This window comes from Toxoplasma gondii, chromosome XII (genome assembly GCF_000006565.2).
Source record: "Toxoplasma gondii ME49 chromosome XII, whole genome shotgun sequence".
In the NCBI taxonomy this organism is placed as follows: Eukaryota; Apicomplexa; class Conoidasida; order Eucoccidiorida; family Sarcocystidae; genus Toxoplasma; species Toxoplasma gondii.
This window is the reverse complement of record NC_031480.1, coordinates 6723157-6741922: the sequence shown is the minus strand read 5'-3', so window position 1 is coordinate 6741922 and position 18766 is coordinate 6723157. Positions and strand designations below refer to the sequence as shown.

Genomic DNA, 18766 nt, shown 5'->3' with positions numbered 1-18766 from the left:
GGTGCCAATCAAGTCGTATAAATATATATATATATATATATATATGCATATATATATATATATATATCAATAAGTTGAGTTGCGTGTGTGTGAGTGTGTAAATCTGAAGAGGTGTCAACAGCAAGATACAGCCATCATGGAGGCGTCTGCGAGAAATCGAATACTGTGAATCTCCATATATATATATATATATATATATATATATATGCATAGGGAGAGCAGCAGAGAAAACAAGAACCTCTGTACATGAATGTACAGGTGACGGGTGGACACGTGTATCCCAAAAAGGACAAGGTCCTCATTTGTCTCTCTTCGCCTGTCACACGGTCTCGACAGCGCCTTCTGGCGAAACATGCTGTTTTCTTCTTTGCTTTCTCAAATGTCTGTACTGTCGACGAGGCTGCCCGGTCCGCTAGTCGACGACCAGTTCGAAGTCGCTGGTTTCCTCGACGTGAGTGTCTCTGCCCTTCTTGCAGAGCGCCTCTGTCTGGTCGGCTCGGTGTGTGCGCTTCGGTTCTCTGCGGTCCAAACTCCCGCTGCGCGGTTCTTTTTCCCCGCGCTTTCGCTCCTCTCCTGGGTTCTCGCGTTTGCCGTCGGCGCGCTGCAGAAAGCGCGCGAGGCTGGACTGCCGACCGCCGTCTCTGCTGTTCTCACCGCGGACCTGCGCGCGATGCGCAGTTCTCCGCTCTGTCGCACTCGCCCTCTCCGCCGAGAAGCCGCGACCCGGAGGTGTCTCTTCGTCTTTGGCGATTTGTGCCAAATACTTGTCGAACGGAAGAGAAGAAGAATCAGAAGCAGACAACGAAGCAGAGAAGGAGGGGACAGTCGGGTGGGGAGCACTGAGCGCGAGTTGTTGCTGCTCGCCGTCGAGCGTGGATGTCATCAGACGCCACTTTCGCTGGAGAATGCGAAACACAGTTTCGTCCAGAGTGCCCTGCAGAAGAAACAAAGCCACAAAGGGAAACATGAAAACCTACAAAAAGGCACTGGCGACGCAATCACATGTACAAACTCACGGACGCATGCAACTCGGCACACACACACACAAATACAATCATATATATATATATATATATATATATCATAGATATACGCACAAACACATGCATGCATGCACGCGCGTGCAGGTGCATATATATATATATATATATATATATATGCATACAAGTATTGTGCAAACATGTATCGATGTATGAAGAAGAGAAGCTCAAGGGGTCTTCGACCCTGCTGAAAATGTAAGGGACGGCGAACTGGCGTCCACAGTGGAGCATCCGAGGACGCACTCCTTTTCCCGCTTGACGCTCGCGACTGGGCCGTCACGTGGTGAGCTGAGACTCCGGACGCAAAGACAGAACTGCAATCCAGGAAACGTTGAAAGCAAAAGCTAAGCAGTGCAGGTGTGTCGAGTTTCTTTTTCTAGGTCTCCCGTTCGCTTCTTCTTTTCTGGCTGCTTCTTGGTCTCTCTCTGTCAGCTGCATCACCGTTCTCTTCGCTGGTTGTTCCGTCTCTCACCTCGGCAATGAGATAGTGAATCTGGACGGAAGAGAACTCAGTGCCGATTCGATGCGAACGATCTTCCGCCTGAATCATCTGCCCCGGCACCCAGTACAACTCTGCGAAAACCACCGTTCCCTGCAAGCGAAAAAAAATGCAGTCTCCGCAGAAACGTCGTTGGCATGCACCTCTCAACGCGGGACGCGGCGAACGCATGCATGCAGTGAAGGGACCGCACAAGCCTTCAAACGAGTGTGCATGCAATACGAAGAGCGCGCATGCGACGAACTGACTTGCATGCACTGCGATGATCCTGGAGAACGAAGCAAAGCTCGAGTGAGAGCGGATCGCCTTCAGAGCGCAGCGAGACAACGGAGTCAACAGAAGAAGAAAGGGCATGGAATACACAGCCAGCTGTGTTTCGCGCGTTGCATGAGAAACTCAAACATGACGTGGAAAGCGCTGCTCGCACTCGAGAGTGGAAGGACTCGACCGGAGAGGCGTTCGGCCTAGTCTGCGCTGCAGCCTTCGGGAGAATGTTGTGTCACCGGTGGGCTTGACGTTCTTGACATGGTCTTCACTTGGGGTGCAAGCTGATATCTGGAAAGTCTTTTTCGTGTGTATGTACACATTGTTGAGTGGCAGAAAGAAGCTCTCTCGAGTTTTTTTTCTTTGACGGCTGCGTCATCGACACCCCCTTTGATTTATCCCGCAGCCTCCACTTGTCCTTGATGCATGCGAGACCCTGTCCAAGGATCCTCTCGGTGTCGCGGCGCGAGAACACTGTACAGGCATCCTTTGTGTCCATCCGCGCAGACAGGTGATCCTTGGTTACTTGGTTTTATACGCGAGAGACTTTCAGCATGGAGTGACGTTCTAGACTCCATCTTTCGAGTCCGTTATTTCGATAGCGAATACCTCTGCGGAGACCAAGGTTGCCTGGTTCTGCTCGCACATGGGTTTTGTTTCGATTTCTCGTGAAGAACGTCTTCACTGGCTATTCTTCGCGCGCGTCTGCTCGTCGATTCGCTAGTCAGAAGCCGACCTGCATGAGTTTGAAAAAGCCTAAAGAAGCATGCTCGCTCCACGACGCGTTTCGACTTACCGCAGCAGTCAGGTTGAGGCCGTGACCGCATGCCGTGATGGAGAGAAGCGCGACCTGACGAATGAGCACAGGGAAATGCCTTTTGCATGCATATGCACATCGATTTGGTGTACACTCAACTGAGCAGAGAGAAAGATGCAACCAGTGGTTGAGCGCGAAACCGCGACAGAAACGACAGCGCTCGCGCTCAAGGACATGGTCCCCTTCCGCGTCTCAACAGGCACCAAGCCAATCTGTCTCCGACTTATCCTTCGAGTTCAATCTTCGATCGATACCCTAAATCGAGGTCCTTGCTCTTGAGTAACTGTACGTGTATGCAGATGGAAATCGCGTCGCTGACTTTACGATAATTCGTCTTTCGACCTCCACCCCACACATGCGTGAACACCTATCGTATCGATCTGTGCAGTCGTGGATTGACGAGACAGAAATGCGAAACATCCGTCTCCAGCTTTTTGCGTTCCGAACATCACATGTGCATCTTCATGCACACATGCAGGCCACGATGTCGGTCTGTCGGCGCAGTCATCCGGCGGCGTAAAATACTTCTCTGAGTGCGTTTCGAAGACTTGAAACATGTCCTTCCACCAGGCGTCACAGGACCTGAGTGTGGGCGGTTTCGCGTATTGTCTAAGGCTTGCCTCGCAAGTGCATGGATTGCTTTTGCGTTGTGTCGTCCAACGAGGCGTTTCTGTTTGAACGCGTTTTAGGGTCCTTGACCAGCGGCCTTGCAGCACAGAGCTTGGACTCGTTTAACTTGCCTGGCAAGAAGGAGAAGTCTGGAACTCTTTCACGAGCTGCTCGCGTTTGTCCTGCGGAGTGCGTCCATCGATTCGGATTGTTCGTTTCGCTTCGGCCTGCAGAAATTCCTCGATGTAGTCCAGCACTGCGCGGTGGTGTGCAAAGACAATCACTTTCATCCCACCGTCTCCGCCTTTGAAAAGGTAAGACAGAAACTCGCAGACGCCTGCTCGCTTCGCCAGACCCGTGAGAGTAAACAACTCCGTCACCAGGGGAGAAGATGAGCTGCGCTGAACGCCGGCACACAACCACGAGAGCGAAGAAGCGAGTCGACGAGGACGAAACAGAGAGGTGAAGACCATTGAGAAAAAAGAGGAGAAAATCAACATGGGAGAGCGAGCAACGCGACCCGCGACAGACGAGAACAAGGACCAACAGACACAAAGAAGGAGAGATCGAAGTCAAAAGGGATACGGCGACAGAGACGAGGGTGGATCCTATGCCGAGGCGTCATCGTGAGCGCATCTTTGTGTCTGGGCATCTGCTCTGTGTTCACTGGCACTTCTTCCTCAAAAAGCGCATTGCGAAGTTTCACTGTTTGCAATCGACTGTGGGGCTGTGCACTCTCGACAGGGACGAAACGAGCTGTTGGCAGTTGGGTTGTTCCATCCTCTGGACAGAAAGAAATCCAGTCCTCTCTTCCACATGCCCCTTCGAAGCTCCGCATGCATCTAAACGTTCCAGAAAACAGACACTCGTTGCTGCTGACAAAGACGCGTGACAGAACAGATCAAAAGCTATCCGTCTTGGGTATAGATAAACAGTATTGACCAACGCATATCTCCCTATATATATAGAGAGAGAGATAGATAGATAGATACATATATAGATATAGATATAGATATGCATACATATGTCCATGTATGTATGTATGTATGTATGTATGTGCGTGGACACATGCATATATATATATATATATATTTATATATATATATATATATGTAATTGTATGTATGTATATGCATATGTAAGTGTGTACACATGCATGAATGCACATGAGTGGGGCATTGTTGAGAATCTTTCGTACATGGCCGAGACCGTCTGAAGCGCGTTCCACCCCCCCTGCGCCGTCGGCGTTCAGAATCGACTCCGGCTGGCCTTCCGCTTCGAGCTCCGCCAACTTCTCTCGGATTGCTTTCAACTCTTTTGCAGGAATCTCAATCGGGACTCGTGACCTGCACAGCCGAAACACTCTTTCCACTGTGCATGCAGAACTCCATCTACTCAGGCATATACATATGTACACGTATATCTATATCTATATATATATATATTTGTGTACATACATGAGGAGAAGTAGAGTGGAAGTCTTTAGTCAAAATGCAGCATGTAGAGAGTCAGATGCGTTGAGACGTCGACTACACGGAGACACTTATACATTGTAGAGGCTTGCATGCAGGCCTGCTTTATGAGAAACGCGTCGCCACTCAGTTCCATTACCCAAATTAAAAGCAGCGTCCACGATATACAACGCAAACTGAAGAGCGCTTCAGTTTCCCCAAACAATGAACGTGCACGCAGACTCAGATGTATGTATCTATGTATGTATCTTCATACATATATATATATATATATATACATACATATATGGCCAAGTATAGACCAAGAGCTCACAGGCCGCTAAACCATGAATATAGATAGATATCGATATAGACACAGACATGTAGATATAGACATACATATAGATAGACAGATAGGTAGATATAGATGGATAGCTATCGATATTGCCATGGATAGATAGCTTCATTGATACATAGACAGACATCGACAGATCGAGAGGTGGATAGATCGACAGGGACAAGAAGCGGAAAGAGATGGAAGAGTGCGTTTCAAAGGCTGCATACAAACCTGATTTTCTCAGGAAGCTCGGAGTGCACTTGTTCCTTCAGGCGCCTGATCATGACGGTATGCTTGAGAAGAAGGTGCAGTTCTTCTGGGTGTTGATGCCCCTCGTACTCAAAATGGCGAGTGAAAGGATTCCAAACTTGCACGCTGTAGCGATCCGCAAACTCGCGATACGTGCACAGGTCCGGAAGCTGACACAGAGAAAGCAAAGAGTCAAGTATGCGTGTGTGTGTGTACATATATGCTTGTATACATGTATATATATATATATATACTACGAATCTGTTTTCATAGATAGGAGTTGACAAAACGACAAACGACAACTATAAATATATATATATATATATATATATATATGTATATACATATGTTTGATTCTATACATGTATATACATGCACGCATTAATATGCACACTTCGAGTATTCTCCATATAAAGGGGCTGACAAAAACAACGCGACCATATGTCGGTATACGAGTGAATATAGGTCTTTTTTTCTCTCTCTCTTTATATATATATATATATAAATGTATGGATATCCACTTATGGATCCTTGAAGAGGTGTATGTACATGGTCCTGTGTGTAGCAGTAAGGAAGAAGTATAGATCTGTAAGTTTGTGTGTGTGTATGCGTCTTTGTGCCAGGATCGACGTCCACGACATCGTTGCTGCTTGCGGGAGAGGATAGACAGACACAGGAGACAGACGACGAGTCATCCGGAGGCGGTGAGATCAGCGACCGTTCTGTTTGCGAGAGAAGTGAGGCATGCAGTGGTTTGTCGGAGCGTTCGCCTCTGGGGCTCACCAACGCGTCGAATTGCTGAAACAACTCAACTGGCCTGTTCAGCGCAGGCGTTCCAGAGAGGAGAATCGCGCGTTTCGCGTTTTTCAGCAGCGGGCAAATCTGGAGACAGATACGCGAGTCCCAAAGCAGTCGCAGGACAGACACCGCGCTCGAGGTGGAGGGGAGAAGACGGCAGACGCAAACAGCCTGGGCAGACAGAATAGCCGATGAAGCAGCCGAGAAAAGCAGCCGAGAAAGCAGCCGAGAAAGCAGGAGACGAAGGTGACGGGAGGACAACGCGAGATGGCGACGAAAGGGTCGGAACAGCGTGGAGAAACCCGAAGGGAAACATGGAGAGGCAGTCTCGCAGTCTCACCGCTTGCGTTCGTTTGGCTTGGAAGTTTTTCAGGTAGTGCGATTCGTCGCAGATGACCACCTGGAGACCCAACGACAGAGAGGACCGGGAAACTCGAGAAAAGCGAGATCAGCAACTTCCTTCAGTCTGCGAGCAGGTACGCCGTGAACGCGGTAGACCCTCGGATGTTGACACGCTCGCGAAGACTTGTTTACGCGGCGAAGAACACAAGAAAAAAGCGACGAAGGAAAGGCAGAACCGGGTGCGTCAGCGACGGGTGCACGAGCAGAAAAGAGGCAGAGACCCCACAGTTTGAAAAAAAAAGACCAGAGTTGGAGAGAGACCGGTGACGTAGCAAGATGTCAACGCATCTGAAGCAGAGGAAGTAGGAACGAAAACAAGCAACACCCCAATTCGCGAAAGGCAACTGAGCAATCACCCGGGACCGCGAGCATATAACCTGTGCATCTGTTAGGCGACAAGTCGGCTGCGGCTGTGTCAGCCTGAACTTCGAGGTCGTTTTCTGCATTGTTCTGAGTGGATCCGCTCTTTTTGTGTCTTCATTTTCCAAGGTCGCGTCCGCGGCGCTCGCAGATCCGTCTTGGCTGTCGCATCGCGTCTGTGACTTTCTTCCAGAGAAGGCTTGCCTGGTAAGGAACCATGAACTTCTTTTGCTTCGTAATCATGTCGTAGGAAATGATGACCATCTTCGTCCGGCCAGGAATCTCTGCCCTCCCTGACTTGACCAGACAGATCTGAAGCCGCAGTCCACATGCATACCCACATGTCTGCAAACATATCTAAAAGTGTGAGGCATCTTCGCATACGCAAGGTAGGACACAGAAACGCATGCAGCCGGTGTATCTCCAGAGACGCATGCACAGGTGGATCTCGTATTTATCTGCAGCGTCCACATCTGTGGGGACAGACGACCGTGGTGAGGTGCGTCCCTTCGCCATTGCTCTGTCGTGTCGGCAAACCCCACACCGCCACCCGGGTGCTGCACATTTCTTCTCGACTCCACAGAGTTTTTTTTGCTGCTCTTCCTCTCCATCGAGACAAGCATGCGCCTATGTTCTCGCAGGTTCAAAAACATACAAAGCATTGAAGAGGCCTACCGTTCAGATACAACAATATATATATATATATATAGGGATATGTACTGTTAGGGTGTACAGGGAGATGGATGAAGATCTATTGATTCATAAATGCCAATGAAGATAGGTGTGCAATTTACCTCGTCGAGGACGAGGAGCTCCGAGAGCCATCGAAGAGCCTGGTCGCGCCACTGGAAGCGGCTAGGAAGCGCATGCAGGAAACAAACATGAGAGGAATCGTCCCCTAAATAGTCGAAGCCACACGCTCGTGCATGCGCACTGGTGGATATCGGAGAAAAGCGCAGATTTTATTCATACGAAATATGATACTACGCATCTTTTCGTGCTTGCTTGACTTTGAAACATTGAGTAAAGCTTAAATCCGTGCATGCAAGCACCTATGCCTACACCAATCGGCAGCATCACATGGCATCGTCAGGACTGTTCCACATGAACCGACGCGAAGCCCTCTGTATGTTGGCCTCGCAGAGAATCGGGGACGTGTCTGCATGCAAAAGGTTTTTCTGCGCCCACGACCAGACACAGCCGTGCGAGAGAGACGACGCATGCGCAGAGGAAGAAGAGGAGATCCGGGAGTTGAAAGCGACAAACGCGTTTTCTCCAACCTGAGAGCTCACCCGTAAGCCGTCTGCGGGGAGACAGAACGCATGCAACCGATATCCCACACCCCGGCAGAGACAAAAGAGAGAAGCCAACGGACGAGAGAGAAGGAAGGACACAGAAGGAGGCAGAAACGGGAGGACGCACGGAAGAAGAGAAGAGAGAGAAGCGAGAGAACAGAGAGAAGAGAGAGGAGAAGAAAAAGGCAACAGAGGTCGGGACAGCCAAGAGGAAACGGAAGCGAGGGATAAAAGGAAGCGACCTACATGGACGATGGACAGATGACCAGGAACGGCCACTCTTTGTGGTAGAAGGCTGCGATGGCGAGCGCCTGCGAACGGCAAAGAGAAAGCGCGAGAAAACGTACCCGAGTATAAGCCGAAACGCGGAAGCAGTCGCTTGACGCGTGTTGAAGCGAATCCAAATATGGACCCAGTGTGAGGCGAAAAAGCGCATTTCTCATGGACACACAGCTGTCGTTTACCAACGCGAAAGAGCCAGCGTACTCGACTCAAATATTCGCTCTGTTGTGTTCGTTGGAAGGCATTTCCTCTGGCCACAGGCTCTCAAAGAACCGCCAGACACGCAACAGATTGAGCATCAGGAGGCCGTCGTACGAACATGCAGTACAAAGCTCTTCTCGTAGAGTCCCCCCCGGAGAAAAGCCTCCCAGAGCGAGAGCACAAACGACACTAAAAAACGACAGCAGCGGGACGGCGAAACGATTCCTGGCTTCTGATTCGGAACCAGCAAGGCGAGAGAGAAGGAGGGAGAGACGCAGCGGCTTCGACCGCGGTGGAAGCGACAGACCCCCATGACACGCACAAGACATGCAGACCGCAGGCGAACCAAAGCAGCGCGCGAGGCGACAGAGCGAGGAGGAGGCAAAGCAGGCGAGAGACGGAGAGGCAATTCCGGTCTTCTCGTCGAGTCGACACACAGCAGACGCTACACGAACGTTTGTCCATACAGTTCCGATGCGGCACCGTTGCCCCTGGAGGCGCGGCAGCAAGGGACAATGCCCCAGAGTGGCGGAAACGCGAAGACACCGTGGACAAATCTAGACGCATGCGCAAAGACACAGCGAGTTCCCCGACGTCACGCAGACTCAGCCTAAGAACCGGAAGAAGAAACTGGACCACCGGACAAATCGGGAAAAGCAGAAAAGAGCAATTACCTGCAGAGTTTTGCCGAGTCCCATCTCGTCGCCCACCAGGACGCGGCCGTTCCTCTGGATGCCGAAGCGATAGCCCTCGAGCTGCGGCCAGCAAGTGCAAAGGGGGAGGAGGAAGCCGAAACAGTGGCCGAGACGCGAAGAAGAATGCGCGAGACACAGGCAGAGACGTAGGCGACCGAAGGCCAGCGCAGAGAAGGCAAACTCAGAGCAAGGACAGTCGCCACCAAAACGGAGGCCGGAGTAAAAGAGGAGGAAAACCAAAGGTTCCAGAGAAGAACACCATGAAACTGAGAACGCGACGGAAACGGTCGAATCCCCCAGAGACAGCAGGAGCAACACGGGTGAAAGCGACCAGCGCGATTGACCGAGAAGCACATGCATGCATGCATGCATGCGTCTGACGAAGGCGACAGGACTCGACTGAGAGAAGTGAAGACAGCGCTACATAAAAATACCAGCAAACAACGTGGAGGAACAGGAAGCCCCGAAGCCGCGAGCACTGCTTCTCCCGAGCCGAGCGAGACGACTGAAATGTGAAGAAAAGAACAGGACGAAAACGCATTCGTTGAAGCCTCAACTATGCCCGAATGTCTCGACGGGATGTGAGTGAACCCTCGCTGATTCCCCCCAGCATAAAAGGGATGACGTCCGCCTCTCGTCCAAACGCGGGAGACATCTAACAAGCGTCCACACGCAAAATGAAGTTCATACCTTTCTCCCGAATCATGTTCTCCCTGAACCTTCGTGATCTTCGTGGACGCACCTGGAATGGCTTCAGCTCCTTTATCAGCGCCGTCTCTCTCTCCTGCTCGCTTCCTTCTGTCTCTCCGGTGTCTCCTCCCTTCGCCTTTCCGCCGTTCTCTGTCTCCTCGCCACTGTCTGCGCATGCAACTGCCTGGACAGCCGGCGCAGGCGACGCGAGGGTCGCGAGTCTGCGCTTCGTCGACGGCGACGTTTCGTGGAGGAGAATCAATGCCGTCTTTCGCGGCAGGCGCTGGGGCGTTGCAAAGGCCATAAAGGCGCGAAACGAGCGGAGCACGAACGGCGGTAGCGGGAACAAATCGGTGAATATGAAGCACTGCGAAACAAAGAAGCAAGAAGCCCCCCGGGGAGAAAATGGAAACCGAAGGCGACGCCGCGGCGACGACAGCTTCGTTCTTGAAAGCGTCGAGTCTGGCTTGGGGACCATGGGCCACCACGCTTCGTGAAGCAAATCAATAAAACACCATGTAAAAACGAAAGAATGTCAGCTTCATCTGAGATCCTGAAGGAAACTGTGTTGGGCGTCGCCTGCATGCCTCAGCATCTGGATGAATAAAAGAGTATAATTAGGTACTGGAAAAGGAAACGTCTGTTAGGGTCGTCAGTGTGCATACGAAGCTGTGCGTTAAGCACGCCATTTTCAACTGGATGGAGATCTGCCAATTCACGGAATTGCCTCCTGCTATAAATCTCTCCATATACATATATATATATATATACAAAATTATATGTATACAAAAATATATATATTTATATATATACAAAAATATATATATTTATATATATACAAAAATATATATATTTATATATATACAAAAATATATATTTATATGTATCTAGGTCATGCGGCCACTCAGGTTAACGATTCGCTGCTGCATTTTTAATGGTGCAGCCTGCGAGAGACACGCAATTTGTCTCTCGCAGGTTGCACCATAGGCGAGCGCAGGTCTCACATGAACTGTCTGCACGCGTGAAAGCGTCTTAGTCGAAGTCTTGGCTCCAGTCGCAGGTTCAACGGTTTGAGAAGGGACTTCTTTGAACTCCCTCTGTTACGGGGAAACAGGTTCTACACATCTTCTCTTCCAGGGGCATGCGTACCATCAAACTCTGAAACCTCTGCCCCTCTGCTGCCGCACGCGGACAGCTTGTACATCGTGCGGCGCATGCACTTGTGGAGAGACGTCGAATGCGCATAGGACACAACACGATGCCGGCTGTAGGTCGGCGCTGGACGTCCGATCAGGACCAGGTGCAGGCTACAAGTTGTTTTCACTGAAACGCGAACGCCGTACCTCGTTGAGACTCTTGAGAACCATGTCGTACTTCTCTGCAGCAAAGGCGAGAGCCTGCGAATACCGTCCGCCAGCTTCCACGGAGTCCAGCGGACCGAGCGCCTGAGCGCGAAAACACGCAGAGAAGCAATCGAACGCGAGGAACGCGCCGCGGAATGGAGAGATCCGCGAACGAGCATCGCAGTGTAAGTGCAGTTGGAAGTGCAGTTGGAAGTGCAGTTGGAGCGCTCGCGCGGTCTCCGCAAATGCGGCTTCGTCGACTCATCACGTCGCTGTGCTCGCCCCTGTCTCGCCTGGTCTACCTTACGTCTTTTCTTCCAGTCCAGAGAGACACGAGACGCCTTCTGGAGGGGCGTCAAGGTGCGTACAAAAACCGAAAATCTACAGATGCACATGTGGATGGAGATGGAGACGGATGGGGAGACCGCAGGGCTTCAGCAAGAAGATCGCGCTTCGGAACCAAAGACGGTGCTGCACACTGACGCCGCCTGACGCATCGCCTCTCTCGCTTCGGTGGCAACTGTGCGGAGACGCGAACTGAAACTCCTCTGTCTTCGCTGCACCTACCTTGAGGAAAGTCCAAAGTTCTCTCGGAAGATGTGTCATCCAGCCGCCGCCTGTCGTCTTGCTTCCACCCTGGCCAGGCCCTCTTCGTCCCCGAGGCAGCGAGACAGTTTTCTGGGCAACGATGCGAAAGGCGTCGGGCGCACACAGCTGGAACGCGACAGAGACATCCAAAGTCACTCGACGTTCGCGCGAAGCAGCAGAAGAAGGGGAAGAACCAGAAGAAGCAGAAGAGGCGGAAGAAGCAGAAGAAGCGGAAGAAGAAGAAGAAGCGGAAGAAGAAGCAGAAGAAGAAGCGGAAGAAGATCGAGGCAGAGAGGTCGGAGACGGTGAAGGAGAGCACAGGACCTGGCAGGATTTCTGAGCGTTGAGAGAAGAGCAGGAACTCTGCTGTGCGCCCAGACAAGGTGGACTGAAAGCAAAGCAGTCGAACAAGTCCAGACTCGAAGAGACGAGAGCATGCGACGAAGAGGCAAGCAGAGTGGAGGGTTTCTGAGGACGAAGCACATTGCCTCCAGAAGAAGATCCAGGTGCCAATGCAGGAGCGACGGGGAAAGCGAGTGAAGAAGACAACGAAGAAGATGCGGAAGCAGGTGAAGAGGGCGCGAGAAAGGCCGACGCAGACTGCGGCGTTGGAGCTAGTCCGAGAAGCTCGTCCCAGTCGTCCGTGTCAAGAGGTGTCCGTACACCCGCACATTCAGGGAGGCTTTCCCTGTGGGCAGGCCTCCGATGAAGTCTGTTGGAAGGCGGTGTCGAAGAAGAATAGGGAGCAGAGCGGGGCGCAGGCGCAGAAACCGAAGCGTGAGAAGAGGAAGAATGTGAAGAATCAGGCGCAGAAGAGGACTGAGAACCAGCTGAGGGAGGGGAAGAAGACGAAAACGAGAGGGGCGGTGAGGCAGCAGACTGCTTTAATCCACCTTTGTAGGGAGGAATAAATGCGCTCTGTGCCGCTTGCTCCTCAGCACGCACCGGCGGCCCCGGAGAGAGACGCGAGCCTTTTTTCTCATTTTCCCCATAAATGCATGCACTGGGTTTCGCTTTGTCTTGAATCTCCCCTCTACGTCTTTTCAGAAAATCAACAAACAGAAGGAGGGAACCGGACGGGTTCGGCGTCGACAAGGCCCACGCGCAGTAGCTGCTGTCTTCCCGCGCGACTGTCGAGAAGGACTTCCCTGCGTGTTTTCCAAAGGTAAACACCGAGTCCTCTCCCGGCTGTGCAGCCATCGAAGACAGCGAAGCTGACGCCGAGGACGCGAACGAAAGAAGGCGACTCTCTCGCTGCGTTTTCGCCCGAGCGCTTGAACAGTAGTAGAAGCTCCCCGGAGCAATCGAGTCGGCTGAAGAAGACGAAGATGAGGAACAATACGAAGCAGAAGAGAAGAGAGACGACGCCGATGGGCAAGAAGAGGCAGGCGAGGGTGACGGAAAGGAGGAGGAAAAAGAAGAAGAGGCAGAGGAGGGGTGAGAAGGCGCAAAGTCGGACATCTGTGAGGTGTGTACGGATGAAGAGGAGACCCAGATTCCATTACAAAAACGACGACCCCGTCGGTTCCCGTGGTTCTAGGAAGCATCCAGGACATAAGCCGAAAGAGGAGTGGTGGCTGGAGCGGTTTGCGACGAAGCGAGAGAAACTGAACGAAGTGTAGAGACACCTCAGTTCAGTGTGCGAAGAACGAGAGGCTCACTGTGTAAAGAAGTTCTCCCCACGAGCAATGCGGATATAGGTTTACAAGCATGATGGTGTTTGGAGAAAAACCGCGGCCGAAAGACAATTCCCAGTGCCGCTGAAGCGAAAAGACGAAGAAACGGAAGAACGGATTCGGCTGTTTCGCATTCTCTTCACTTCTGAGAGTTAAACTGTCGCCTGTATCGGAGTATTTTGACGAATTTGAGGGACGCAGAAAAGAAGCACATGGAGGCCCTGTGCCTCACCGGTCCCTTCTGTCGAGATCAAAGCATCGCGACATTGGTGTTTAGCAGGCCGAAGAAGATTTCAGAGTCTGCAGAGGCATTCTTCGACCCTTTACTTTCCTGCCTCTCGCCTTCTTACGAAGAGGAACTCTGTCAGCACATGCCGCTTAGCGACACACAGCGGAAAGAGAAACATTTGCAGAGAGATGGGAGCCTTCCTCTGCTTCTTGATGTCCCTTTCGCGTTCGATAAAAGTCAAGAATGTCTTGACCACTAGAAGCCGCCGACGCGGTAAGACAACTGGGCGACGTTCCGCCTTCTATGTTCGCCGTACTCGAAGAAAAGAGGTATTCACCCTGGCGAAGACGTAAAGAGGAGCACACTTGGAGTCATAAGGAACGAATTCAATTTCTAGTCGGTCTACAGACGCGAAAATCTGCTAGCATTTCTGCATTTTCGCGTGCATGCCCCCCTCTCATGTCGCAGTGCATGCGCTGATGGTGAGCTGTCGGCCTGGAACTGTTTGCCACGACCCCTCGCTTATCCAGAAAGCGGTGTGGCGTGCGCTTCGGTTGAATTGTTAGCAAAGCCATGGCATGCAGACTGTCTCCTAGTGTTCCTCTATTTTAGGCTGTCTAAGATTCGTGGCAAGGAGCGACGACTGTACAGACACCCGGAACCCATGTGACAGACTGGGCGCCTCTGCTGCCGTAGACCTCACGCCGGAAACAACGAATCCGACTAAGCTAGTTGGCCCTGAAATTCGGAGAAAACGTTAGGTTCTTTAGATGAAATTTATGTTGGGTTAAACGAAGGGTCGCGGTGTATTCACTACTGCAAGTCTGACACATTCTTGAGAAGCGACGTCGATCGTTGGTAAACAGAAAAACGACGACACGCACAGGTGTTTCATTTCTATACACAGCGAAGGAACTTCGAGAGTTGAAATGTATTTGACAGCGAGTGTCAATTCGTTCTTTAGAGCACTTCGTTGATGTCTGCTATAAACGGCGGTGGTCAGATTCCTCTATTCATATAAAAGACACTCTTGGTGTCTCTTGGAGAGTTTACCCACAAGCACACCCCATGTTGCGGACAGAAGGTAAACATGGTTTTCTCAGGCTCAAATAGTTCTGTGTAAATGCGTGTGCAATTGCTTTTGTGTGCAACCGACAGGCGAGTGATCATGTGCGTCACAGTGGTAGTCATCGTTGTGGAGACCACGATCCTTGACGGAGCGTTGCAGACCACTGGAACGGAAAATATGGAACTACTTGGAACAAAATGACAACAACACCTGTGGTACACATCACACGACAGCTCTCAGAGACATTTCCGCATTCCCTTCCACCCCTACGTGTGCCTCTCATGAGATTACTCTCTTGACGTAAGGACTGTATAATTACGGGATCGGTACTACCTTCTGCAGCAAGTGTTCCGTTCACTTTCCTTTACGTTGGTGAATTAATTTCGGTTCGTCTATACAATCCTATTAAAACGGACAGATGTCCAACTGGGAACCGAAAGTGGAGGCTCAGCATATCTCACCACGTTGACACCTGCGGATGATCGCAACCTTGACGAGGACACTAATGCTTGCTTGTGGTGTGAGGTATAGCTCCTGCGATGTGTAACTCCGTAAAATTAATGGGCTGCGGTAGAACCGTAGCAAAGCTATAATCACACAGTTCGTCCCTGTGACGCATTTGCTATCGACACTGGGCTTTATATTCTGTACCAGCTGATCTAGATTCGTATCTTCAGCCTCCGACGTCCCGGTTCTGTAGCAAGCACGCAAACGCAGCCCCGTTTCGGCGTTCCGATTTTCACGGGTATATGCGGAGCAACCGGCGGCAGGATCAACGCGCGGTACGCTTCACAATCTACATTATTAGTCATTATGGTAACCTGGTGATTCAAGGAAAAAAATGCATTGAACAAGAGCCGCTTCATCGTGCGTTTTGGTAAAACCCCTTCCAAGTCGCGGAAGGTTCAGAGACGCCCCAGTCGTCCGTTTCGATCAAGGCCGTGGTGTTGGCGAAAAGAGACGTGTTATTCGACGCAGTCTGTTGACCGGTCGAGCGCATTTGCATCGACGTCCGCTCCCTGTGCAAGAGCATCTTCGCGTGTACTTCTGTTCTAACGCCGATCCGGGCGTCTCTTTGTTTTCCTTGGAGTTCCCTCTGAGCCGCTAGTAGTCTCCTGTGCCAGGCTGGAGAGACGCAGAAACTTAGATCCAGAACATCACATAGTGATTGCAGTTCGTTTCCTCAATTTACGTCGGAAAGTCCTAACTTTTGCGTTACGCTAACTGTGTGAAAATTCAGTGACCGTAGCTTGGGAAGACGTCGTCACACGCGACGGCGTGACTCCGAATGCTCTCTGTCGCTGTCTTTCGGATCGATTTGTCTGGTGTGCAGGTGTATGTGGAAGAAGAGTTTGAGGCTGTATGATTTGGGGTTGTTTTCTGCGACACGTGTTTGGCCTTTCCGTGCTGGTGTGGGTTCTTGATGTAGTTTCTGTTTCTCGTGAGACCGTGAAACCAAAAGCGCAGTTTCATCTGCACAGAGTTTGCAAGAGAGAGCCTGTGTTCTTGTACAGTCGTGTCACAATGCTGCGACCTACTGTTCGTAGCTCGTTACTGTCCCTGGGGCTGACAGTGATCCTCTATCTGGCTCTTACCGGCTCTGCTGATGCGTTAGCCTCGCATTTACGCTCCAGACACATGGAAGCCGGAAGACGAACCATGGATACCCAAAACGATGTAGAAAGTGCTGGTCGTCAATCTGAACCAATGGAGGCAGCAGATCGACAGGCAGAACATCCCGGTGCACCCACTCAATCTGGTGAGCATGGCCTTGATCTGCGCTTGTAATAACTGGTCGTGTCGCTGGAAATATGCGCTCTCGTGCGTATTCGTTATGTACAGAGACTGACGTACTCCCGGATGCACATGTAGTTACGTATGCATTTTCTTTTATTCCTTCAATTATTCCCGACTCCGCAAGCGTGCGCCTGAATGGGATTTTTCGCCATTTCCGCAGCAAAGCTAAGGCGGCCATTATGCTTGCAGCGTCTGATTCTCACAAGCAGAGAAACATGGTATTTCTCGTGATCTGTAGTTCCATGACCTAAGCGACTTGTGCAGAGCGCAACGTGAAAGAGGTTCAGCGCTGGACAGTGTCAGAGGAATTGCCTGTCTTTGCGACGATGCACATGTGCACACCAAACGAACGAAAGCAGGTCCACCCAGACAGTTGTGTAAGTGGGCGTTTCTGTGTAAACTTCAGAAATGAAAGAATTCCAAGAGGAAATCAAAGAAGGGGTAGAGGAAACAAAGCATGAAGGCGATCCTGAGATGACGCGGCTCATGGTGACCGAGAAGCAAGAGAGCAAAAATTTCAGCAAGGTGAGTCAGATCATTTGTCGGCCACCCATTTGTCAACAACAGACATGTGAATTCCACTCGTCTGCAGTGATGGGTTCCCCCTGACTTTATTATGAGATGTATATGCAAGGGTACACTGACATCATGGTGGATAGGCGGGAGGATACAAATGCCAACACCTGACGATACAGTCGTAATCGACTACACATAGGAGGACAGGGCTATAGGGTATCACTTAGGTTGAATGGGCATGTAAGAGGTTAGATATTACATCGAAAAGGAAAGGTCAGCGTCTCAGGTGTCAGGTGGGAGCTAGAGTATGCGTTATTCACCGGAACTGTAAGCTGTTTAACATTACAGGGCAATAATATAGTCAGAGATCAAGCGAGAGGGGTGCATAAACCAACGTTAGCATAGACGTTTCACTTAACAGAAAATTGGTAAGGGGCAATCATCCAAGGGAGGGAAGGGCGTCGATGAGCGTAGCTATTCTCGACGCGCGAGCAACTGCGTCTTTCGACTCTATTGGTCGGTCACGGCTTCTTAGCAGAAACTTTTGTCTTCAGCAATTTTCATTTTTTCCCATTACTCGATTGTTGCACAGATGGCGAAATCCCAGAGTTTTAGCACGCGAATCGAAGAGCTCGGGGGATCCATTTCGTTTCTAACTGAAACGGGGGTCACAATGATAGAGTTGCCCAAAACTGTCAGTGAACATGACATGGACCAACTACTCCACGATATTCTCGCCGCAGGTAAGGTTTTCTTGATCAACCGTTGTGTACTGCAAGACCTGCGCTTCTCAGCTACACAAGGGATGTGCATTGTACGTAGCATATTTTCTCGTGTGTAATCCGCGTGTCGAAGTGATCACACGAAGGAATGGTGCTTAGCGCATGCGGATAACGAGCTGATCTAGTTGGCGTCACCACCAGGCGACATTCGAGTATGTCAGACAAAGCGTGTAAATCCGCAGAAGGAACCTCCACTTCACAGCACTTAACAAGTGTCGTCGCGTACTCCACTTTAGCTCTCCAAGACTGTGTAGACGTAAAAAGCGGCAGATAAGCAGCATCGCGTTAAACCACAGCTGTACTCACTGAACAGTCAGGTAGGAACAAACCGTAAAAAATCAATTCTGTCTATCTGTTTGTCAGGTGGAGTCGTTGGGCTCGACTCCGAGGTGAAACTCGCATAGATGCACGACCCCAGTCGATTTGCGAGTTATCGCGGACCTTGACTAGCAGCAGAGCTTTGTCAGCACGTATTTGTTCTTGTGGCTAATATTAGCAACATGCCCGATGGTTGTGGCATTCGGTATCGATGTGAATAGTAGTGCAGTTTATGTTCACGAAAGATGTTGTCAAAGAGTCGTTGGAGCGGCAGAATCAGGCGACGGTGTGAGGCCAGTTTGATTTTGTGTATTAGTGGTACTAATGCAGAACAGTCAAGGTGATGCGCTGCATGGCTGAGGATTCTCTTGGAGCTTTTTGCTCAGCATCAGAAGCGCGAACAAAGAATGTCCCTTTAAAGTGGTGACAACCGCTGGAATCCTCTTAGGGGCCCTGCCA

At 50.8% G+C, this 18766-nt stretch overlaps 2 protein-coding genes across 2 annotated transcripts; one reads left to right on the top strand and one right to left on the bottom strand.

The window, feature by feature from the left end:
- Window positions 1-212: 212 nt before the first annotated feature.
- Window positions 213-15746, bottom strand: TGME49_277070 (SWI2/SNF2-containing protein). The gene is made up of 15 exons (XM_018781763.1): window positions 11900-15746; window positions 11333-11434; window positions 10042-10356; window positions 9279-9359; window positions 8368-8432; window positions 7621-7681; window positions 7031-7138; window positions 6405-6464; window positions 6050-6148; window positions 5249-5436; window positions 4428-4575; window positions 3361-3630; window positions 2600-2653; window positions 1513-1632; window positions 213-934 (listed from the first exon to the last, which is right to left on the bottom strand). The coding sequence occupies exons 1-15, from the start codon at window positions 13379-13381 to the stop codon at window positions 413-415; spliced, it is 3675 nt and encodes a 1224-aa protein (XP_018635173.1). The 5' UTR covers window positions 13382-15746; the 3' UTR covers window positions 213-412.
- A 189-nt stretch (window positions 15747-15935) lies between these two features.
- MIC5 (microneme protein MIC5) lies at window positions 15936-18749 on the top strand. Its single transcript, XM_002370414.1, has 4 exons — window positions 15936-16653; window positions 17098-17216; window positions 17800-17950; window positions 18353-18749. Exons 1-4 carry the CDS (start codon window positions 16419-16421, stop codon window positions 18391-18393), a joined length of 546 nt encoding a protein of 181 aa, XP_002370455.2. The 5' UTR covers window positions 15936-16418; the 3' UTR covers window positions 18394-18749.
- Window positions 18750-18766: the final 17 nt, after the last annotated feature.